This window comes from Lagenorhynchus albirostris, chromosome 13 (genome assembly GCF_949774975.1).
Source record: "Lagenorhynchus albirostris chromosome 13, mLagAlb1.1, whole genome shotgun sequence".
Taxonomy (NCBI): domain Eukaryota; kingdom Metazoa; phylum Chordata; class Mammalia; order Artiodactyla; family Delphinidae; genus Lagenorhynchus; species Lagenorhynchus albirostris.
In genome coordinates this window covers 5,946,862-5,971,405 of record NC_083107.1, presented here as the reverse complement: position 1 = coordinate 5,971,405, position 24,544 = coordinate 5,946,862, and the positions used below count along the sequence as shown (strand labels likewise).

Sequence of the window (24,544 nt, the reverse complement as noted above, 5' to 3'; positions counted from 1 at the left end):
CCTCCCCAATCAGGGCCGGGAGGTCCACACCGCTGGTGTGTCTGCATCCCAGCTGATGGCTGGGCCCAGCTCAGAGCATGCTCTATTGACTTGCGGGGACCTCTCCATGCCATCCTCCCGACATGCTCCTGGGTTCCAAGAGGAAATATCTGGAGAGGGACTTCCACGAGAGCCAGGTGGAACTGCGTGGCTTTCTGTGACCTTGCCTTAAAAGTCCCACAAGGGCTTCCCTGGTGGCGCAGTGGTTGAGAGTCCGCCTGCCAATGCAGGGGACACGAGTTTGTGCCCCGGTCCGGGAAGATCCCACATGCCGCGGAGCGGCTGGGCCCGTGAGCCATGGCCGCTGAGCCTGCGCGCCCGGAGCCTGAGCTCCGCAACGGGAGAGGCCACAACAGTGAGAGGCCCGCGTACTGCAGAAGTCCCACAATGTCACCTCTACCATCCCTCTCGGGCAGAGCAGTCCCAAGCTCACCCACAGAGGGACACAGAGCTCGCTCTCAATGGGAAGGGTGCCCCCAGATTTTAGGGGCCACATCCACGTAGTGGCCAAGTACCTCCCACTCATCCCTCGCTGACCTTTTTCAGGATGGGAGTGAAGTGTCCCCTTCCTTCTTGCTGTCCCCATGGAAATTATGCCCACCCTGCTGAAAAGCTTGGGCAACGTGTTTCATTTTCAAGCAGAACATGACAAAGACCGCCTTCTTTGTCCCCAACCACCTTTTGATGAGCTTGTGAGCTATGATGGCCGCTCTTCTGATGTTGGCTGTCCATGCAACCCTCTCTGCCTCTGTTGGTGACAGTTCTGTCCCAGCTGTGCAAGGGAACAAAGCTGGGGGAACCAGAGCCAGTCCCTGGGCTTCTCACTCAAAACAGGTCTCCTGCTGCCTCTGCTTCTGATCTTGTTCTGGGGACAGCTTTCCGGCTTTTTGTAGTCCCCAGGGCCTGGGGCAGCTTTGGGATAACCTCAGAAGAAGCTTTTTTCTTTTCTTTTTAAAGCTCTCAAGAGCCTCGTGAGGCTGACGGTTGCATTTCTTGTTTCCACACGGTGTCCCACCCCACCCCTGCTCCTCTGCCCACCTGAGCGATCAGGGCACAGAGGCTGGGACGCCGCTGACCTTGCAGGACTCTCTCCACCAGATTGCAGGCAGAGTCTGGCGAAACTGCAGCCGCATTCGCTGCCTGGGCGGGTCAGCGGGTAGAGACGTGCAGGGGCCTGTCCATCTGCATTAGTGTTGAGCAGGAGGGCCAAGGTGTCGTCCTTCTGCTGGACAACACCGCTAAGAAAGTATTGATCTGGGAAAAGAGCGACCAAATCCGCCAAGAACGGAGCCTAGAACAGGAGGCGAGGCAGGGTGGGGTGGAGATGCCCAGCTCCGGCCGGTAGCAGCGGCTCTGCAGAGCACACCGTGATGGAAGGCATCGGGCCCGAGTGCCCCCAGTACCCCCCACCCTTCACCAACCGCGTGTCACCGCGGACTCCGTGCCCTGCAAGGGCAGCAACCTGTGACCCCACCTTTCCTGGGGAACATATGCCTTCCAGAAGTAAGCCGTCCACTCTAGGGCAGAAGGGCCTCCCTGAGGCCAGAGAACCCAGCTGGCTGAGGGACGGCACCCGGCCCTTTCTGTAGCGGCCCAGAAGCTGCATTTGACAGCAAGGCCCCTCTCCTTTCCCCAGGCTCCCCTGCCTGCCCCGGCGTCCTGTGACGTCACACAGCAGCTCCTGCCTCAGGCCATCTTGCAAAGCCCACCTGCCCCCGTGACACAGGTGAGTCTGGGACTCAGGGCAGGGGAAACTCGGGGCAGCACTTCCCCGAGACGGGGTGCTGGGGTCCTCTGGAGGGTGTGGGTGCGGGTGCCCTGGTGCTGACCTACAGGCTCCACACCAAGGCCCCCCGGACGGGACTGTTTCTCCCCACGTGCAGGTGGGGCGTGTGGAGCTGTGGACGCTGCCCCTCCCCCGGCTTCATCTCCATCCGTCCTCCCGCTGATCTTCTCTGGCGTCTGTTTCTCAATCCTTTTAGCGATCTTTCTTCATCTCTCCGCCACTTTTCCATGTTCCTCTCATTTTTCACGACTCTTAATCGGTCACGATATTTTAGAAAAGGTCTGAAGGAAGCCAAATGTTACAGGAAGACTTTGCAAGGGTTTAAAAGCTCTGAGTCCAGTATTATAAATACCACATTTTTAAAATAAAGGATCAGGGCTTGGCTGAGTGATTCCTCCTATGTTGCAAGAGCATTCAGCGAGTTACTGTTTGGGTGAGTCAGGAAGTGAGTGTGAAGGACGCAAAGATGCTTGTGGCGCAGCCCTCGCTCTTGGACTTGGAGTTCAAGGGCAAGATGGGCATATAAACAGAGAAACCGGGCTTCCCTGGTGGCGCAGTGGTTGAGAGTCCGCCTGCCGATGCAGGGGACCCGGGTTCGTGCTCCGGTCCGGGAGGATCCCACGTGCCGCCGAGCGGCTGGGCCCGTGAGCCATGGCCGCTGAGCCTGCGCGTCCGGAGCCTGTGCTCCGCAACGGCAGAAGCCATGACAGTGAGAGGCCCGCGTACCACAAAAAAAAAGAAAAAAAAAAAAAACGGAAACCGCCACGGCAGGGCATGTGTTTTTATAGAACCAGTAAGAAAATACTCTGTCTACGGAAGTCCAAGGGCAGTTGAGCTGACGGGTCAGACCTCTGATTTCCATTCCTTTATGAGATATTGAGCTCTGGCCACAAGGGGGTCCCGGGGGGCAGTTCACCAAGATGTGTCCCTGGCCACACACTTGCCAAAGTGTGGACGTCTGTCTTGGTGCCAATCCGTCACCACTGGTGAAAACTCTTTCAGAACATACATCCTTCCCACGAACAGTGGCCTCACATGTTTTCCTGGAATAAGAAAGACACGTGCTGCTAGCATGTGCTCCTTGCCAGAGTTAGGCTCAAGTAAGGATATAAAACCTACCCAGCCAGAGTTGACTAATGCAAATGATCTATATTCATCCTCATTAGGAAAAAAGAGAAAAAGAAGAATTTTTTTTCTCTTCAAATTTCCAAGGCACATTTGGTGTGAAATGAGTAACTTCTTCAGTCCAAAGGCCCATGAAGTGAGAATCCCTTCATCTTGTGGGCCTTGCATTGTAAGAAGTCATGGTGTGATAAAGGCCCCTTTGGAATTCTAGTTTTTCATATATTGATCTTCATTTTAATTAACAGTAACAGTTCTTAGTCTCTTAGGCAGGTTATACTTAATAATAACCATATTTTTTTATTGGAGTACAGTTGCTTTACAATGTTGTGTTAGTCTGTGCTGTACAGCAAAGTGAATCAGCTATACGTATACATATATCCCCTCTTTTTTTGGATTTCCTTCCCATTTAAGTCACCGCAGAGCATTGAGTAGAGCTCCCTGTGCCATACAGTAGGTTCTCATTAGTTATCTATTTTATACTTAGTACCAATATATGTGTATATTTGTCAATATATATATGTCTCTCTCTCTCTCTATACACACACACACACACACACACACACACACACACACATATACGTGTATATATGTCAATCCCCATCTCCCAATTCATCCCACACCCCCCTTCCCCCTTGGTATCCATACGTTTGTGCTCTATGTCTGTGTCTGTATTCCTGCTTTGCAAGTAAGATCATCTATACCAATTTTTAGATTCCACATATATGCGTTAGTATATGATATTTGTTTTTCTCTTTCTGACTTACTTCACTCTGTATGACAGTCTCTAGGTCCATCCACCTCACTACAAATAACTCAATTTCGTTTCTTTTTATGGCTGAGTAATATTCCATTGTATATACATACCACACCTTCTTTATCCATTCCTCTGTTGATGGACATTAAGGTTGCTTCCACGTCCTGGCTATTGTATATAGTGCTGCAATGACCAGTAACCGTATTCCTTAAGACGTTCTTGTGTGATGCTGGCCTTTCAAATCAGATAGTTCTCATACCTACTCACGTGAAATAACGAGATTCTACAATTTTCTCTCTTTCCCCTCACTGATGGTATCACTGTGGTACCCTATCGAGGGAAAGGGGAAAAAAAAAATCCAAAATCTGGGAAACAGTCATCTGGCTAAGTGATGATTTTGCTTCATAGTGTGTTGCTAATGTGTCTCTAAGTTAGGGGAGATCTCTTTATCAATAAGGCCACAATCAAGAATATAACAAGAGACTCATGCTTGGGTGTCCTGGAACGCCTTGGGAAAATAAGAATAAATAAATAGAGTAACTAACACTCCAGCTCGGTCTGCCACCTTGCCAACCACCGGCCCCCTCACTGTTTCCCTTGGGAGCCATCTACCCCTGGATGTGGATGTTGTAGCCTGAACTGTCTCCAGACTTTGTAGAACCCAGCACAGATGCTTTTGTCTTTTGTTATTTTAATTGAATACCTGATACAGCTTTTCTTTCTCAGTCGAATTCTCTTTCAGAATCCCAGCTGGTGGTTTTTTTTTTTTTTTGCGGTACACGGGCCTCTCACTGTCGTGGCCTCTCCCGTTGCGGAGCACAGGCTCCGGACGCGCAGGCTCAGCGGCCATGGCCCACGGGCCCAGCCGCTCCGCGGCTTGTGGGATCTTCCCGGACCGGGGCACGAACACGTGTCCCCTGCATCGGCAGGTGGACTCCCAACCACTGCGCCACCAGGGAAGCCCCCAGCTGGTGCTTTGATGAGTGAGATTCTGACTGAGACTTCTGTGATACAGTCTGGTGTAGGTATTTTTAAGCCCGTGTTCAGCAGCAGGATTTTTCAGTGAAGTCTGAGGTCAAAGCCGCTCTGATTGGGGTGGAATTGGGGGGTGGGGAGCTGTCATTGGCAAAGTCTCTTGGCCTCTCCCACCTCCTGAGACTCTGGGTTCACACTGCGGCCGCCCCCGACCTTGCTGTGGACCTGGGGCCAGTCACAACCTCTCTGCGTGGCGTGGGCGTGTTGCAAGGAGGTACAGGGTCCTGCTTTGCTGGCCTGGCAAGGGCAGGTCTCCACAAGTGGTGGCACTTGCCACTATTATTCTTCCTGGTTCTTTTTCTTATTATTCTGCTGCTCCAAAACCATCCTCTGGTTTATCCTGCCTGTATTCTAACCTCTCCCAGGCTCCCTGCGTTTCCATGGATGGGAGGGCAAAGGGCAAAAGAAAAGAGACAATCTCTGGAGGTGTTTGCAAAAGACAACGGGCAAGAAACAGACTCAGGAGGTTGTCGGAGACAGAGATTGAGGGAATGCAGATTAAGTCACTGTAAAAAAAAAAAAAAAAGGGGGTGGTGGTGGGGGACAAACTAAAGAACAGAAGCGTCAGCCTGGCAAACTCACTTTCCTCAGTAAGCAGGAGTCACCGACAGCCCCAGATTGCCCAGAGCAGGGCGGGCAGCCCAGGGAGCGTCAGCTTCACCTCCCGTCTCATGACCTCCCCCCTCCACATTTCCTGCAAGGAAAGAACCTTGTGTCAAGTCAGACAGGGGACACAGGGCAGAGATCACCTGGGAAATCTTCCTAAAGCCAGCCTCCATCCCAGGAAGGAGGCAGGAGGAAGGGGACGCTTGGGCTCTTGCACACAGCAGACGTCAGTGCTCGTGCACAGTCACCTCCACCAGCGGTACCCCCGGGGTGCACAGAAGGCGATTGTACTGTTTGTCTCCTTAGCTCTTTTTCACACAGATTTCCAAGAAGTGCAGGGACAGCCTGCAAGTGAGCCTGGGGAAGTGAGGGAGGGCGATGAGGCTTCCATGGCCCCAGGAGGGTTTAGAGTACCATCAAATCCAAGCTTGGGCATTCCCTGGCCGTCCAGTGGTTGGGGCTCCATGCTTCCACTGCAGTGGGGCACAGGTTCAACCCCTGGTCAGGGAACTAGGATCCCGCATGCTGCATGGTGCGGCCAAAAAAAAAAAAAAAAAATCCAAGCTTGTTTGTGAATTGTTCCAGAAGAGCCCTGCTCTCCAGCATCAGTTTTAGGATAATGATAGGATCCAAAATTGCATGTGAAGCTGTCACATGCAAATCGTCATGCCCTAGATGAGAGATAAAAGGGAAGGGGGCTCTCTGATGCCTTGCTTTTCTTTTTTTTGAGATATAGTTGCTGAACAATATTGTATAAGTTACAGGTGTACAACACAGTGATTCACAATTTTTAAAGGTTACACTCTATAGTTATTATAAAATATTGGCTCTATTGCCTTTGCTGTACAATATATCGTTGTAGCTTATTTTATTTTATACTGTGATAGCTTATACCACTTAATCCCCTACTCCTGTCTTGCCCCTCCCCTTTTCCCTCTCGCCAGTGGTCACCACTAGTTTGTTCCCTATATCTGAGTCTGTTGCCTTTTTGCTGTAATCACTGTTTGTTTTATTTTTTAGATTGCACATATAAATGACCTCATACAGTATTTGTCTTTCTCTAACTGACTCTAATACTGACTGACTTAGCATAATGCCCTCCACGTCCATCCATGATGTTGCACATTCTCGTGCCCTGCTTTTGACATTCCTCTCCAAAACCATGTGTCCGTCTAACCGAATTTAGAATATGAGTTTGTAAGCACTGCACTGCTTACAAAATCATGTCCCGATTCTGTGGCCCTCCCAGACTCCAGTGCAATAAATGAGACCTACAGGTTCCCTAAGAAAAGCTCACGGGGGGTTGGGGGTGGGGTGGGCAGGGGGCCCTGGGCCACCCAGCCCTCAGCCAGAACCCCTGCTCCCCAGTGAGCTCCTCAGGTGGGTCGCTCATTGCAGCAGTGGGTCAGAGATGCTGCAAAGGGTGGGTAAAGGGCCAGAAGTGAAAGTGTGCAGGGCCGCTCAGATGAGCAGCAACATCTGTCTGCAAGGCTGAAATAACTCTTTCATCGGGTTCTGTGTTTTGACCCCGCCTTCAAGTTTTCAGCACAGCTCAGCATGTTCCAGACCATCAAAGACCAGCTGGAGCAGAGGACGAGGATCCTGCAAGCCAACATCCGGTGGCAGCAGGAAGAGCTCCACAAGATCCAGGAGCAGCTCTGCCTGGTCCAGGACTCCAGCGTCCAGGTGATGCCCCTTCCTGGGCCAGTGGTGCGCTGAGCTCTGTCCTCCCCCCCCCCCCCCCCCCGCTCTGTGATGTGTCCTCATCCACCCTTGCAGGCAGGACTTCCTCCAAAGTCCTCTGTGCTGCCTTACTGAGCTCTGCCTCCTAAACAAATTGAAACCTCCACCAATGAAGTGCGAGGAATGAATCCCACCTCCTCCATCCCCAGCTCCAGGCCAAACCTGAAATTCACATGACATCCTCTTCACTCACTCCTCACTCTGTTGGGCACATGTTTCCTGCATCACATGCACTTTCTTTCACGTGTTTGGTGGTTGGTCGCCCTGCCCTGACTCTGGCCTCCCTCCTATGGGGTTTCAAACTCCCAGCACATGTGTAACTACTTCCTGAACACCAGCGCAGGCTGCTGACAGAGAGATGGAAGCAGGTTTGCTCTTCCCTCTCATCCAAAGCATGAATGCAGGGAGATATGGGAAATGATCTGTGCTGTGCACCCTGCACCCTGCGGGGAGCGGCAAAGGAGGTGGGAGCTGGAGGTCAGTACCCTGGCACCCCCGGGCCACCCCACTGCAGCATAGCGATTGGGGCATCATTCTGCATGCTCTGAGAGCGGCTGCTTTCAACCGTGACCCCACCCCACCCCCAGATGTCACATCTTTGAAGCCTTTCGAGAGATTCTTTCTGGAGGAAAAACTTTATATATTGGATCTCTTTCAAGGATAAATTATTTTCACTTAAATTAGTCCAGGACTGTTTTTCTTCCCAAGTGCATGCCCTTGGTTGTAAATGTCGCCAACCTTGGAGTCTGCCCTGAGAGAGGTAAGCATTGGCAGCCACTTGGGGAGACAGAAGGAAGAAGAAGACACCCCTGGGGGAAACAGCTGGAGCACTGGCCCTGCTGCCCCCTGCCCCAGCATCCACACGGCCCTGCGTGTGGACACAATAACACCCCAACGGGCACAACCCTGAGCGGAGATGAACGCAGGATAGTGCAGAGGTGTTAGGCAGCCTGGAGACGCCTACAGCCGGCCATCCTGCCTCCCTGGGCCCCCATAGGCGCTCCCGGCGGGCTCTCCAGAAGCTCAGGGACCCCAAGCAGCCTTCTCTGTCCAGCGGGGCCCCTCCCCCCACCCAAGGCAGGGGAGCCCAGTCAGGTGCACCTGCGCAGAGCCCTGGGCACCAAGCCCCGCCCACAGCCCTGCTCCCGGCCCACAGCCCCTCACCCCACCCACCTCCTCAGCGACACCCCCAAACTGCCTAGGGACAAGACTGCAGCATTTAGGTGAAAACGCATGGAGTCATCAAGGTGTCAGTCCCTTGTTACTTATTTGTTCCCAGCAGTCTTATTTTCTCACTGATCCAGGGTCCGATGGCTGGAACTCCCAACTCCAATTACTTGAATGGAATTTTTACACTGACAGGGAGGGGGCCTTGCGTTAGAAGCTGCTGAAAGCAAGGTAGGCGGATAAACAGCCGCCTCACAGCCCGAACTTTTCTATTTTCAACTTTAAAGCTGAACTCTTAAATAACCAGGACACAAAGCTATCTCTTTCACTCCTTGACATGAAGGGTTATTGCTTTTCTTTGTCCTGATAGTGCATTTTGTTGACCCCCGCCAACGTCTAGCACCTGAGCTTTGTAAGGGATGACGTGGAAACCAAGCCTCCTGCGTTTACCTCTCCTGGTTTCTTCCCTGTGACCTTATCTTTGCAGTGGAATTTTCCAGTGAACTTGGAAATCCACAGATAGTCAAACCAGAGAACGATTCCTCAAGGACTGTTTCTTCATGTATTTTTGCAAGTCTAAGGATTTAAAGAAATACGTTCTGAAATGTTCAGCCAGAATGTGACGTTTAAAAAAAAAAAATACGTGAGTCAAGCATAAAGGATAAGCAAGTAAAAATTACTCCACTCCTCCCCCCCGAGAAAAGTGGGGGGATAGATTAAGAGCAAAACGTTGATAATTGCTGAAGTCTAGTTATGATACGTGGGACTTCATTATACAATATCTATCTTCTGTACTTCTGAAATGTTTTGTAATAATAAGTATTTGTAAAGCTAAGCATATAAGAACAATGACAAACCATATGTGAGCGTAGGATTGGTTTGTTCTGGAAAATGAGAAGTATGTTTTTCCTCTAATGACTTTTTCCACTTGAATTAGGGAACTGTTTCTCTCGTGCTTTCTCTAAAACTGACCCCAGAGCCTAGTTAAGAAGTCATCTTCTTAAGCTATAAATTCTCCTTTATTGTCGCTAAAGCAGAGGCAGGTATGTGTACCCAGTAGCAATCCCCCTCGCCCCTCCCCCCCACCCAAGTCCTTTATCCCAAGTTCAGCGGACTTTCCTACCTCGTCCATTGGCTCGGAGCTTTCATTGAGACTATACTATGTGTGCCTGAGATGCTTGCTAAGTATGATTTTTTTTCCAAAAAAGATTGGGTTATGAGGGAGAGGTTCTCAGGGTGTTGTGTTTGCACCTAGATGGGGTCATGAAGGGCGCTACATAGATTGCTGTTCTGTTGAAAAGTTGTCACCCCTTGCGTCCGTGGGAGGCCGCTTCTTAATTTATTTTTGAGAGAGCATTCGCGCCCTCTACTGGCGGTTGAAAGAAATACCGAGAAAGACACCTGTGACAATGGTGTCTTTGGTTCTTTAATCCATCCTTCCACCTTTCCTTCCATCCCTCTATTCATTCACCATCCATCCATCCACACACCCATACACCCACACACACCCCCACCCCTCCATCCTTCCATCCATCCACCCATCTGGCAGACACCCAGTATGTACCAGGCCCTTGATTAGGTGCTGTGGGGATACAGAGACACTCAGGACAGGGTTTCTGCCCTCAGAGAGCATACATCAGTGGGACAGAGTAGCAGACCAAGCAATCTCTGCCATAACGCAAGCATAAACAGTTTCCCTTTGAGCAAAAGCTTAATCTGTTTGTTGATTCATTTATTTGTTCTGTTCATTCCTCAGATCGTTTTTATATGCCCAGAGAGGCAAAGGAGCTCCTTTTCTATTTTAGTGTTATTGTTATTAGCTAACGTTTATTGAGCACTTAGTGCTATGCCTCAGCATAAGTCCCATTTAATCTTTATGAGGTATGTGCTGTTAATGTCACTGTTTTATTAGTGAGGAAACCAACAGTGACTTTGAAAAGTTTTGAAAAGGGCCCAAGGTCATACCACTAGTACATAGCGGGGTTGGAATTTGAACTAAAGTCTGTCTGATTTAAGCTAGATTATACTGCCTGTCATGCATAAAGGTTGCATTTATTTGAACTCTAATTAGACGGTAAATTGTATCCCACCAGAAAAATGCATGTTATTTAGTTTGAATATTGGGTTTTTGCTGAAGTGTAAATTACCCTGTGTGCTCTAAACAAGCCAGGTCACTGAGATTGCGTAAAGCACTAATCCTAAAGGTTTGGGTGTTGAATCTGAGAGGCTGAAGACCCAGAACATTCTTCTTCACTTCTAAAGTGACAAAGAGCCCTCATTCAAAACTGCAGGCTTTTCTGGTAGGGGTGGGGTATGAAGGAAAGTAGGGAGACCTGGTGGTGTGGCAGGAAGGGCACTAGATGGGAACCTCGCGCGGGTCTCTGGGAGATGACTTGACACCCCCTACGGAGCGGATGCTTGAACTAACTAAGTGTCTGCCTGGCGTGATTTCACATCTGTTGTTCCAAAACCCCTCTGTCACTCAGGAAATGTCGGCATGTCAGTTCCATACTGGGTATGAGGTTATGCTACACAGAGTACAGGAATCGGGGTTGAAGGAGAGAGCCTTAGCCGTCAAAGCTAAGGGCCTAAAATGGAGTGCAACACTGCTTGTCAAGAATCTGATACAGACAAAGTGAGAGAGTGGCACGGACATACATACACTACCAAACGTGAAGTAGATAGCTAGTGGGAAGCAGCCGCATAGCACAGGGAGATCAGCTCGGGGCTTTGTGACCACCTAGAAGGGTGGGATAGGGAGGGTGGGAGGGAGACGCAAAAGGGAAGGGATATGGGGATATATGTATATGTATAGCTGATTCACTTTGTTATACAGCAGAAACTAGCACACCTTGGTAAAGCAATTACACTCCAATAAAGATGAAAAAAAAAAAGAATCTGATACAGATAATACCAGTTTTTAATGCCCAAGAGGAGCTTTTGTTAAAAGAGCTACAGGTCTTAGGTTTAAATTATTATTGAAATTACTGAAGTTGTTTTTCTTAAGCCTTTAGCGTCAATTCACAGATTATATTTTATTTCCAAATCTACTGATTTGGCTGAAAATAGCAATGCTTTTACTTGTGTTTGTTCACGTTCAATCAGTTTATAAATTTAACAAATGGTAAATAGTCAACATTCTCTACCAAAGCCATTAACTTACAAATTTAATATATCTGAACCTTTCAAACATTTCATGTACCTAACAAGGCAGACTTATAAACCTAAGAAGTAAAATCTTTCTGGGCACTTAAGGAATTCTTTTAAATTGAATACGCCAAACTTATAAACGAGGTGTATCAAGGTTCTCAGAACCACTTAAACACTCTTTATAAACTTCATTAAATTGTCTTAAACCTTTCCCATTAAAACAACCAGGCTGATATATTGCAGCCTATTGAATGTCTGAGACATCTTAGGTAACAAATAGAGATTAGCATGGTGATTGTAAAACGTGTTCTTTTTTTTTTTTTTGCGGTACACGGGCCTCTCACTGCTGTGGCCTCTCCCGCTGCGGAGCACAGGCTCCGGACGCGCAGGCTCAGCGGCCATGGCTCACGGGCCCAGCCGCTCCGCGGCATGTGGGATCTTCCTGGACCGGGGCACGAACCCGCGTCCCCTGCATCGGCAGGCGGACTCTCAACCACTGCGCCACCAGGGAAGCCCCAAAACCTATTCTTAAACATCATTTTAAAGTGCATGGACTTGATGTTATGTCACCCTTTGGATTTATTTGCTTTCCTGGGAATGCAGAGGCAACTAATTAACCAGAGCAGATCTGCCCTCTCAGCTGGAAGCTGGGGTGGAAGATGCTAATCGCAGGATGGGTACAGACCATGGTCACGGTCAGAGGTTCAAAACCAGGCACAGGTCCTACTGCCGGGACGATGCGCCCCACACCACTGGTCAGCCAACCCTCCTCTGCCACTGTGATTGCATCATTCCCTCCATTCACAAGATGTTTTTCCTTCTAATAAGAAATGGATAAGCCAACCCAGACTAAACAAGCATATCAAATGACATATCTGGGTCTCAGCATCTTTCACACTGTTAGAACCCCAGTCGCTCAACCGGAACCTTCTTGAGGGCAGGGTCAGCATCCGTCTGACCCACTTCCCCTCTCCGGGCCGTGCACTCTTCTGGTGGCATCCCAGGCACTCAGTCCAGTGGGTGAACCTCCCCAGGCAGGTCAGAGGGAGTGAGAAAGCTGCCGTCTTGCCAGGGACAGGCCATACAAAGAAGGTGCAGGCCTGTGAAGGCACTGTGATCCCAGCCTAAAAAGGGCTTTGCTTCTGCTTCCAGATGTTTCTGCAGCAGCCAGACGTATCCCTGAGCTTCAGCAGTGCCCAGCGGCCCGGGGCTCAGCAGCAGCTCCAGCAGAGATCGGGCCCAGGCCCCCAGCCCCAGCTCGTGGCCAGCCCTCAGCTTCTGGGGCAGGTGGCCTCTGCCCAGGTCACAAGCCAGCACCTGCTCAGAGACTCGAGTGCGATATCAACCCAGGTAAACATGCTTGTCTCCAGACTCAGTCCTTGCCACCAGCAGACCAGGAACCTACCTCCCCTGTGACCCGAGCTGGATGATGATGGTGGGGTTTTTCTTTTCTTTATTTTGTCACTTTGAAGCCCCAAGTTCCATTGGTTTCCTTCTCTGTTTTATCAGTATATTAACATACCTTAAAGGTATCATGCAGGGAATTCCCTGGCAGTCCAGTGGTTAGTACTCCACGCTTTCGCGCTTTCACTGCCGAGGGTGCAGGTTCGATCCCTGGTCGGGGAACTAAGATCGCGCAAGCCGTGCGGTGCAGGGGGAATAAATAAATAAAAGGAACAACTTTATTAGAAAAAAAAAAAAAGAAGAGGTGTCATGCAGCTGAAACTTTCAGCTCTGATCCTGAGCTGGGCTGGAGGTGGATATGGCCATCCCAGACATGCATGCCGAAAGCCACACGTCCCCACATGCATGTCCTTGGTGCCCATCACCGACTGCTGGTTTTAGCCATTACCAGTGTGAGAGCACAGTTATCCACTTCTGTTCGTCATCCCTTTCCCCAGGGCCACCAAGCTTCTCCCGGTCCCCCAGATTCCCTGTTGAGCCCCATCCTCACAGCCATTACCACTTACTACAAGCCACCAGTGACCTTGCAGTCTGACAGGGTCACCCATCAGTCAATGGCACTGAATCCAATGGAATCGAGAAGTTCTGAGCCCTCGTTTCCAGATGATCACAGCTTGGAAGGCGGGAGACAGCCTCTCCTGAAGCCTCTTATATTCACATGGATTCAGTGACATCTGCTGGGCTCCCAGGGGAACAAAGATAAATGAGCCCTGTCCTTGACCCCAGGGAGTTTCTAGTCTAGCAGGAGTTCTGGGACATAAACATTGATGTACGATAAAATATGGAGAAGTCTGTGTATAGGAGAGTGTCTCCATCTTCACCCAGATTTAAGGGTTTTACTTTAAAATGCAGCCTTTGGGTTCTAAAGGTTAACAGGAAAATTAATGGATGAGACTAGCCAAGAACATTCTGGAGAAGAAAAAAACTGAGGTAGGATTTACACCATGTTCAAAGATTTTGTAAAAGCCTGAGAATATGGTGGTACCATCATATTAATGGTGTCAGTGAAACAGAGTGGAAAACCCAAAAAGCAAAAGGACATGCAAGCTCATTCCCTCATTCATTTACAATTTCACTCAACAAATGCGTGCCAGGCACTAAGTCCTGAGCACTGAGGGGCGGCAGTGAACAAAAGAGAAAAGGAAAAAAATCTCTGATCCAAGTGGGGAGAGAGAAACAAACAAGTGACAATTAACAGTGTCACAATTGGTGATGTGAGACGGCTGGGGAAGGCGGGCGAGGGGCTGGAGGTTCACTGAGAAGGTAATATGTGAGTGAAGAACTGAGCCTGTGAGAGAAGGAGGCATACTGGTACCAAGAAGAAGAGCATTCCACGTAGAGGAAGTGCAAAGGCCCTGGGGCAGGGGTGGGCCTGGCGATTTAGAGAGTCAGCAAGGAGATCCATGAGTCGGGAGTGGAATCTATGAAGCAGAAAGTAGTTCCTAGTTCCATTCAATGCACGTTGGTTGCTTGTCTGCCGCAAGCCCGGCACTGTCCTTGCCCCAAAGGATTTAAAGAATCCTTGAGATGCTGACAATCCAACGGGAAAGACAAGTTCACAACAGCTCAGTCAATAGTCATTGGGTCCTAAGCGAGTGCAAAGGCCAAAGTGGGTGAAAGACAGAGGTTCTGGGGAGGTGATACCCGAGTTGACTTGAAGGTTTACCTTTCTCACCGCAATGGCTGCTCCAGGGTCCAAAGCCATTGAGAAGCCCGCAGATGATGCAGGGGAACAGCCTGACGCCCCAGTTCAGCAGCACGTCTGCTGTGCTCCCGCCGGCTCTGAGCCTGACCACGCCTGCTTCCGCCTCCCAGGAGGCCAGCCAGGGCCAGCCCAGCCCGGACTTCAGCCACGATCGGCAGCTCAGGTGCGGACCCTGTCCTTGTTGGAAAGATGACTGAGACGTAGTTTTATACCGTCCCTTTCTGGTCTTCTTTCTGCCGGAGATGGAGGCAAAGTTCAGACCGTTAGGCTCTAAGGCCTCTGCAGCTGATCTCAGCTCAGGAAGCGGCAGGACAGGGCGAGGGTCTTGATGGCCAGAGGAAGTGACCTGCTGCCTCAAGGACCCTCTGAGGACGGAGCAGGCCCCGTGGGGATCCGGGTCAGCCAGAAAGGGTGCAGGCAGGCTGGGCAGGCGCTGGGTCGGCCGGTGGGCCTGCAGCGTGGGCACTGATCGAAGCCGCCCGTTTATCTCTTCCTCTGCTCGAAGGCTGCTGCTGAGTCAGCCCATCCAGCCCATGATGCCCGGGCCCTGCGACGCGAGGCGGCCCTCAGAGGTCGGCAGGCCTGGACGGCAAGTCAGGTAGGTGGCCCGGGGGCGGGGGGAGGAGGAGCCACACCGACGGTCTCAGGCTGCCGGGGTTTCACCTGCCTGGACCAGCTGCACCCCTTGTGAGTCTGGCACCACAGGCAGGGTCCAGGTGTGCCAACACCCTTCGAAAGGACTCTTCTCAGCTCTTCTTTCTCCATTCCCCGTGGCGGGAGAGAAAACTGTGTCGGCGTCCCATGCCGAGAACAGGACCCAAAGGAAACTATTAGTTATACGTCAAGTTTGTCACCACCTTCCGATCTTCGCAGGTCTAAGTGGTAACATCCCAGGTAAATGGAGCCTTCCCCGCCTTCCCGAGGGCACACCCGGCTCGCCTGCTCTGTGGTTCCGGTGCCGTGCCGGGGGCTGGAAACCCCTGCAGATGTGGGACTCTCCTGCCCTCCCAGACACGCACGCTTCTCTCTCTCTCTCTCTCTCTTCTCCCCCGGGCTCTTTGCTTGCAACCCCCGGGACCCGAAGAAGCAGCTTTGCTTTGCCGTTGAATTATTAGGGACAGAGGTTACTGAAGACAGAGGGAATACTTGAAAAGCTACTGGAAAATAGTTTCTAGCCCTTGGAGATGAAGCAGACACCATTGTCGTATACAACACTGGTTTAATTTGTGTCAGAAGTTCACGAGGACAGTGCTAGCTGATGAGGCCTGCCACACCCCCATGCGGGGGCCTTGCAGCCATCCCTGGGGCCATCCCCTCCGCTTCCTTCCTCCTGTGTCCTCCTTCAGCCAGTAATAATAGTAACATCGGGTGGTTACTGCGTATTCTGAGGGTTGGGGCCTGTACCTACATCCGTGAAACCCCTATGATGGTAGAGGCGGGCAGGGGCTGGGCACTGCGGGGAAACCACCTTCAGATTCTCTGATGATGCTCTCAATCAGGCAGGGGGTGCGGGGAGTGTTGGGTTTGGTTTCTGACCTCTCCAAGTGATCCAAATAAGTGGAAACAAAAATGTCGCTGTCCAGAGATGCTTAAAATGCAGTGAACTAGGCAAAACTGGAAATTCTTTCCTCTGGGAACTCTAGAGGAAAGCTGCCATTTTCGGTCAACCCAATTATTTATACCGTCCCCACCTTCCCCACCTTCTCTTCCAGACATGACCTAACACTCCATCTTCTAGGGCGGGTCAGGGTCTGCCTGCCACACACAGAGGCCCCTTCAGGGGAATCTTGGAATCCCCAATGCCTGTTACTAAATGACCCATACAGCGATATAACATTTCTAAAAATATAATGCTAAATGGACTTCTCTGTAGTGTCTTTAAATATCTGTTCTTGGTCTGGGCCCCTCCAGAGCTTTCCCAAGCAGCCTTCCCTTTGTTATTGGACCGTTTTCATTAACTACTCTTTCTTTAAAAATATATATATGTATATTCTTCATAACATGAAATTTACCATTTTATCTAATTTTGAGTGTACAGTTCAGTGGCATTAGTACATGCACATTGTTGTGCAACCATCTTAAGATGTTGTGCATCTTAAGAACTTTTTCATCATCTCAAACTGAAGCTCTGTCCCCATTAAACCCTAATTCCCTATTCGCTTTTCCCCCAGCACCTGGCACCCGCCCTTCTGCCTTCTGTCTCTCTGAATTTGTCTCCTCTAGGTACCTCATCTAAGTGGAATCGTACAGTATTTGTATTTTGTGATGGGCTTATTTCACTCAGCATAACGTCCTCAAGGCTCACCCATGTCGTAGCATGTGACAGAATTTCCTTCCTTTCTAAGGCTGAGTAATAGTCCGCTGTCTGTATAGACCACGTTTTGTTTATCCTTCATCCATCGACAGACACTTGGGTTGCTTCCACTTTTTGGTTATTGTAAAAAATGCTGCTATGATCATGCATGTACAAATATCTGTTTTAGTCCCTACTTTCACTTTTGGGGGGCATACACCCAGAAGTGGAATTGCTGGATCAGATGGTAATGCTAAGTTTAACTTGTTGAGGAAACTTCGTACTGTTTTGCACAGCAGCTGTACCATTTTACACTCCGACCAACAGTGCACAAGGGTTCCAGTTTCTCCACATCCTTGCCAACACTGTTACGTTCTGGTTTTTCTCATAATAGCATTGTAATGGGTGTGAAGTGGTGTCTCATTGTGGTTTTGATTTCCATTTCCCTAATGACGAATGGTATTGAACATCTCTTCACGTGCTTATTGGCCATTTGTAGCTTTTCTTTACGGCGATGTCTGTTCCAGCCCTTTGCCCATCTTTTAATCAGGTTGCTTGCATTTGTTGTGATGGCTGAGTTGTAGGAATTGTATTTATAGCCTGGATGTCAGTCTCTTGTTAGATATATGATTTGCAAAGGATTTTCCAGCAGCCTTTTCCCTGCATGGATAGGGTGACGCACACAGGTCTTTGTGATGAAGTGCAGTCTGTCTCTTTTTCCTCTTGTTGCCCATGTTCTTGGTGTCGTGTCAATAGCTTTTTTTTTTAAAGGTCTTTCTTACGTGTCACCAAACAGGTATCCACAGAGCCAGGCCGCGTGTCCAAACCCAGACGTGCACACCACCACCAGCAGCGCCTCGACCCCTGTCCTGTTGATGGGGCTCCACCCCCACTTCCCCACCTCCCAGCCGTCGCCCCTGAAGCCTGCGCAGACCCAGCAGCAGCCTCCGTGCTTCCTGCAGGTGGGGCCGGGCTGCACCTGGGCGGGGGAGACAGGGCCGAGCCCCCAGCCCAGGCCTGACAGGCCCTCCCTCCCGGGCTTTCCGTAGGGCTCTGGTCCTCAGTATCAAAATAAGCCCCAGACAGATTCATAGTTGAATCTTCACAGTTTCTAAAGTTTATAATGCTCGAAGTTGGTAAAGTCTACGTATATACAGTGTGAGAAATTTAGAAGCAGCTCTTATGCCTCATGTGGTTATGTGCTAAAAAGGTCCTTTTTTTTAAAGTAATTTTTATTATGGTGTCTGGAGTTTTTAGAGCAAAAATCAGACACTGATTGCTATGTTTGTTGGACTTGTTAGTGTGTTTATATTGCAGTCTCATACAAATATAAAATTAAATCATGTTTAAAGATTCATCAAACTTCCTTTAAATGAATGAGATGGCGTTGCATGGAATTGGGGCTGTCCAGGAAGATGGGGGGCATGTTTCCTTGTGGTCACTTCTTACTTCCAGCAAGTACCACGTGCACTGGAAGGAAGGAGGGGAGAGCAAGTGGCTGGGGGCTCAGATGGGACAGAAGTGTCTGCTGGGGCTCTGGCCTTCCCTCCCGCACCTGCCCGGGTGCCCCTTCCTGCCCCAGCCCGACCCTGTCATGTGGGGCCTCCAGCCCCTAACCGCACCCCACCCCCGGCTTGGGCCCCTTCAAAGCCAGAGGGGGCTGAGCAAGGTGACTGCGGTGCAGAGTCTTCCTTGAGGTCTAGAATGTAATTGAATTCCAGAGCTGCTCAACTGTGGTATAGTGTTCAAATCTCCCTGACTCCAGGCCTAGTGGGAGTCAACCCAAGACGTCAGCTTTGCCTGTCCCGTCAGCCCGCAGGACCCCCGAGGGATCTGGGCTGGGAAATGATGGGCTGTGAGAAGGCAGGGAGCGTCTGGCGGCGAGTTAGAGGCCACCCATATATTCCTTCATCCGGAGTGACAGACGTGTTGGCAGGGCTCAGGGTACAAAGGGCGCTCAGGGGCCTTGAGCACAGGGAGACAGGGGACATCGCAGAGGGCACCCAGGCCTGGGTCTGTGTGGGTGGAGTGCTGTGGCTAGGTGGCCTGGCGGTCCAGTGGTTACGATTCCGCGCTGCCACTGCCCAGGGCACAGGTTCAGTCCCTGCTTGGGGAACTAAGATCCCCGCATGACATGCTGCCGGCTTGGCCAAAAAAAGGGGGGGTGGTGCGGGGAGAGGCCCTGGTGGAGAAGGGACGGGGACGGCAGAGTGGGGGCGAAGGGGACAGTGTTCCAGCAGGTGAGGCAGCCTGAGCCAGAGCGGGGGAGCAGCCATGCCTGGGTGGCGTGGGGAGCAGGGCAGACCGGATTGCCTGGCGGAGGAGGTTTCATGGATGGGGACCGTGGGAGGTGAGATGGAGGGATCCAGAGCTAACGTTTGACCAGTTGAAGGTTCTGAGCTGTAAATTAGGATGCTTCCTGGTGGATGCCGGCCGGTGATAGTACTTGGAAGTAGTTCTGGAATCAGGGGCCACCGGTGAAAAGTAGGCAGACGGCACGCAGGCGCGGATGCTGCCCCATCCATTATGTGTGTGTGGTCTCAGGTTCCGACATCCCAAAGCCCACCGGCGACGTGCAGCACGTGCTCAGGAAACCGTGCCCCGGCCGCCGGGCCAGGAGGTACCCCTAGCGCTGGCAGAGAGCTGGGCTTTAGAATTCGCACCCTTCTGGCAGAGCCTCGGCTTCCTCTCTCCCGGCCTGGCGCTCCCCCAGGCCCCGGCCGGGAGGAGGGTCTTTATTCTGACCACATCACCGCCCCAGCCGTTCAGGGGAGGAGTCCCTGAAGCGCAGAAAGAGCCATTTCCTTTCTTTCCAGGTGCAGGCACCAACCTCTTTGCACAGTGACCAGCAGGACTCGCTCCGCCTCTCCACCTACTCGCAGCAGCCAGGGACCCTGGGCTACCCTCCTCCCGCACCCTCGCGCCCTCCCCGAAGGCTCAGCAGCCTGTCTGAGTCCTCAGGCCTCCAGCAGCTACCCCGGTAGTGCCCTGGCGCCTCAGTTGGGTCTCATCAGCTTTAACCAATGGACGGTCGAGGGGGGGATGGCCAGGGAGTTGGGGAGAAGAGTTTAAAGGACATCCCGGCTTTCGTGCGCACCGCATCCGTTTCGGAGCTCCTGAATGGTGACAACGTCTGAGCACAGCGGCCGGCCCGTGGAAGTGGGCAGGGACACTGGCCGTGTTTCCCTGACCCTGCACTTTACGGCCACAGTCTACAGCCATACCTGGAAGGGACCGCGGTCCCCACGGGAGTGCATCACTTAGTTCACCTTAGTGACGGCTCATCTCGCTGCATCCTGCCCCCGCCCCTGGAGCGCGCCGGTCACTCCCACTGCTGCCGCCCGTGCGCACGTGCTCATTGGCCTGCGCTCTCTTGACTCTCTTTCCTCTGCGTTGGAGAAGCACCGGGTCAGGGATTTGTTGAAGAGAGAGAATAAAGAGATGATTTTTTTCGTTATTTCTAGATGATTGCTTCTGTTTTAATTTGCACAGCTGCACAAGGAGATAACTTAGGCACCTTCCTTTCTTAAAAATACTGTCTCCTCTCATGACTTCATTTGGAGACCCCAGTAACAAAAACAGCCCACCAATCAGATGGCAAAGCTGGTGGTCAGTCACCGGGCTGCAGCGCCACACCCTCCGGCCTGACCCTAATGGAATAAGGCTTTTCACCCCACACCGTTCCGGTGGGGTTTGGTTTGGATTGGTTTGGTTTGGGGTGTTTTTTTTGCCCCCGAATATAACACTGGACTGTTTCCTGTTTACTTCGGCGATTACAACCACGAAGGCGGACTCAAAGCAAAGCACAATCCCGTAGCTGACGTTCTGGAATTCTCGTTGAGGACTTGAGGACTGGGAAGGTTTTACCCGCCAGACGGGTCCGTGGAGCGGCAGGTCCCCAGGAAGCCCCATCACGTGCTGGCCCTTGGAATGAGAATGCTGCATCTTTCTACATATCTTTCCTGATAAGACCGAGGATTGGATTTTCCTTTTCAAAATGCACTTTGCTTTTTTTGTATGTTTTGTTATGTTGAGATGTTTCTAAAGAAAAGATTTTATGTAATTATAAGATGATGTGTAGTGAATTGTACAGCTGTTGTAATAAGGACCTATTTCTATATAAAATAAAATTGTATGGATTATGTGTAAATTATTTTGTATCTGAGACACCAGTTCCTTTCCCAAATATAAGAGGATAAAAGTTTTCTTGTGTATTTCTGTGAGTGGACATTTTGTAATAAATTAACAAATTTGTATGATTTCCTTCGGAGGCAGTTTCTGTCCCTTTTTCTAGATGCACGCATACATCTTTTCATCAATAAACTTCTTTTTTTTTAATTTCAAGATGTTTTTAAGGATAATCGAAGATACGGAAAAGGCGGGAGCCAGCAACAAGTAAGCCGGGTGATGGCCTTAGGACCTTTGACTTCAGCATGCGCTTCGGCCTGTCGGGACCCTGATCTTCATCTGAGAGATTGTGCCAGAAGGAAACAACCGCTCACTGTGGAAATGGCAGCGCAACAAAGTGACAAAGCCAGAAGCTCCTGGAAACACCCCCGCCTTAGGGACACAGGTAGTCCACGGAGGTGGCCACGCTGTCATCCCCCAAAGCAGGCATAGCCCGTAGTTAAACTCACCTGGGCTGGAGTTGCATGGGCTCTGCCTGCTAGCACTTGCGCAGGGTTTGTGTGTCTGTGTGGGAGATGTGCGCCCGCGTCACGTGGGCGGGGGAGGTACAGCAATAGCAGACAATCCCCCCTTCCCCGTGAGGCTTCAGCACGCTGCAGTGAGGGTGCCTGGCACACCGTGATTGAGAGTCACTGACGTGGCCATGCTCAGCAGAGCCCTTTCTGCAAGCATTGGCCCGAGAGAACTGAGTTCCTTTCCTTGCTCCATCACTGGAGTTCTGTGCTTCTACCTGCTTCCCTGCAAAACAGGGGAAACTCCTCTCCGTTCTCTGGCCAGGATCAGTTTTCAGTGGCATCAGAGGCTGCCAGGTAAATACATCAAAAGGAGTTTTATTATTCACACAACTGCAATATTCCTGAAAACAGGTAAGTCTAAATATTTTGCATATATTAGGATCATTTACTCTTTAAAGGAACCCTCGTTTTAAAACAAAAAGTCTGTGTGACACTGGATTACCTATTTTGTAATTTAACTGTTTTGTAAATTCAAAGGTTTACAGATCTGATTTTTCTGTAAAAGAATTTGTATTTTAATTGGCTGTCAGAATCTGCACTTCTAAGTAGAACAACTTTTTTAATGGAAACAGCATATTTGTTTTCCTAGGATTTTCTAGCTGGAAGCCATTAGAAAAGGGTGGAGTACGTCACGCTACTAATTTAATTTAGTATTGCTTAAACCTTACACATGTTCAGAGTCTGGATAAACTCAGAAAACTCTTATTGGGTAATAATTCTTTAAACCCACATAACATCAGGGGAAGTTTAATCCCTTAGCTTTTGATTCATTTAATTTTGCTCATTAAAAGACCGTTTTGCAATCCTGTTCTGTTTCGAGAAAAGCCATGACCTTTCTATTTGGAAAACTGTAACGTCTTGGCTCTTGAGAAGTGACTGAAATGTGAACTCTGGAATACACCAAGTTTTAGAATATTTTAAACTAACTCAGTTAAAATGTAGTATCTTCTGTCTCTAATGGCAACTAACATCCATTAAATTAATTTAAAATTTTTGTTTATACAGGCAACACGGTGAACTGATCAACTATGAGATCATTCTAAGTCATGACATGTTGGACTCTTGCCAAAATTATCTGGTAAAATGTGGGTGTTGGGTAGAAAATTGCTTCAGTTTCTCTCTTCACTTTATGTGAAGCCTGAAGGTTTTAAAGTCATCCCTTAATAACCTAGACAAATAACTAATTTGGATCCTCCAGAGACATGACATATGTGGCTTTTTGGACACAGACGTATGAATTTCATACAATGCCTATGTGCGATCGTACAAACGACAGCATACTTCTGTATGCATAACATGGTTGACTAAATAGCTGAAATATACAGCCTTATGGTATCTGTGAAGCAGCTTTATTTTTCCAGGTGAAAAAAGCTCATCAGAAAGAAAAAAATTTTTCCTTTAGGATTATTCCCTAACCAGCCAACGTCCAGTTACGGGAGAAGCAGGGTAACCCATCAGCACAGGCCTTAAAATATATACTCCAATATTGGGTTACCACTTTATACACCCTTAAAAGGTCCTGAATTTAATTCAGTATGTGACTCAACTTCCTTTAAAACCATCTGCCCCTCCCGAAGTCCCCACCTCTTTCAGTGGAGGCACGACCCCACCCATCGACATAAACTGAAAAACTTTATCCTCCATGCTGGTAAATTCCTTTCTGTCAGAGGGGATTTTGTACGTGGAAAGATAGTCACCACTAACTGTAAGTCATTTAATGTCCAACTGACTAATCTTATAAATTTATCGATTAGCATTCTTTTAACCATTAAATAGTCAACATTTCCCTTATTAATCACATGCTACTTAAACAACAAATGAGTCAATATTTAGGAATTTACCCCCAAAATTTCCCCAATTATGAAAAGAGATTACAAATAACCCTTGTAAGAATTAAAATCTCAAGTCTGATACAGAAGCTTTCTTAAAAGTTCTAAAAGGATCCACAAAATATAACTATATATATATATATCTTTACATCTAAACTGGTTGCAAAATGTGAATATCACAGATTTAACGCGTCTGTATTTTACAACATGCTCATTCTCACACCTTCTCAGCGCTCCAGTTTTAACATACCATACCGTTCTAGGGTTTCAATAACTCACCCAGTAAAGTTTTTACACCTCCCTAGGTTTAAGGATCTTATCATGCCCTCGCCCCCTCCAAAAGAGAACGCAATTTCTGATCAGCAGACTGAAGGTCCAGAGTTGTGAACCCGTGGGTTTGGCCTGGGGACGCGGGACTTGGCTCTGTAGTCTGTCAACTCACACCCGACCTCCTGGCGTCAGGTTCCTCCCTTTTCATTCTCAAGGTACGTATCTTACATCAGGTGTTGGATAAAAGTGCTGCTTCTATTGCTATTATTGGGCCATTTTGTTGTGACAGAGCGAAAAATAGGTATTTCTTTAAGGTCATGAAATCATATTGATTTCTCCAATGTAATAGCTTGTATAGTATTTTACTCTCCCTTTCTAAGGTGATTTTGTCAACTACTAACAGTCTCCTAAATTGACACTTCATATAGTCAGTTACAAACTGGCGATTTTGATTTCGAAACACTTCTTGTGCAGGCCTCTGCTCTGCCCCCCTCCTCGCCCCTAGCCCAGGTCCCACTGCGGCTGATCGCGGCCCCCCACCCAACCCCGAGAGGCTCCCCGGTCCGGGCAGCGAGGACGCCCTTCTCGCGAGCCCGCTCTGCCCGACCGGAGCCCCTCCAGGGCGGCAGCCGCGTCAGTCATCTCCGGGCCTCCAGCCGGGAACACAGGGTCAGACACCGCTGGCCGAATCACGGAGCGAGTGGGAAAAACAGAAGAGCGACTACCCTCTCCGCGACGCCCTCCTCCACCTGGGGACCAAGGTCCGGTTTCCTCTGAAGAGTAAGCCGGAGGCGCAAGTCCCTCCCACGCTCGGTCGCGCGCAGGAGGCGGGGTCGCGCGGCAGGAAGCAGGCGCAGAGAGCGCGACGCTCCAGG

The 24,544-nt window shown here is 49.8% G+C and overlaps 1 protein-coding gene and 1 long non-coding RNA gene across 7 annotated transcripts in view; both read left to right on the top strand.

The window, feature by feature from the left end:
* The window catches only part of NPAS2 (neuronal PAS domain protein 2), a 181,510-nt gene extending 160,493 nt beyond the window's left edge, over positions 1-21,017 (top strand). For all 6 annotated transcript variants that reach the window (XM_060168870.1, XM_060168869.1, XM_060168872.1 and 3 more), the window contains 7 exons: positions 1,676-1,765; positions 6,885-7,031; positions 12,558-12,755; positions 14,562-14,737; positions 15,080-15,172; positions 17,664-17,829; positions 19,684-21,017. In XM_060168870.1, coding sequence (XP_060024853.1) covers positions 1,676-1,765; positions 6,885-7,031; positions 12,558-12,755; positions 14,562-14,737; positions 15,080-15,172; positions 17,664-17,829; positions 19,684-19,851 — 1,038 coding nt within the window. In that variant the 3' untranslated portion in view covers positions 19,852-21,017. The remainder of the gene's footprint in view (positions 1-1,675; positions 1,766-6,884; positions 7,032-12,557; positions 12,756-14,561; positions 14,738-15,079; positions 15,173-17,663; positions 17,830-19,683) is intronic.
* Positions 21,018-21,700: 683 nt separating this feature from the next.
* LOC132531222 (uncharacterized) lies at positions 21,701-24,010 on the top strand. Its single transcript, XR_009544046.1, has 3 exons — positions 21,701-21,864; positions 22,576-22,648; positions 23,705-24,010. It is a non-coding gene; the product is annotated as an uncharacterized LOC132531222 (long non-coding RNA).
* Positions 24,011-24,544: the final 534 nt, after the last annotated feature.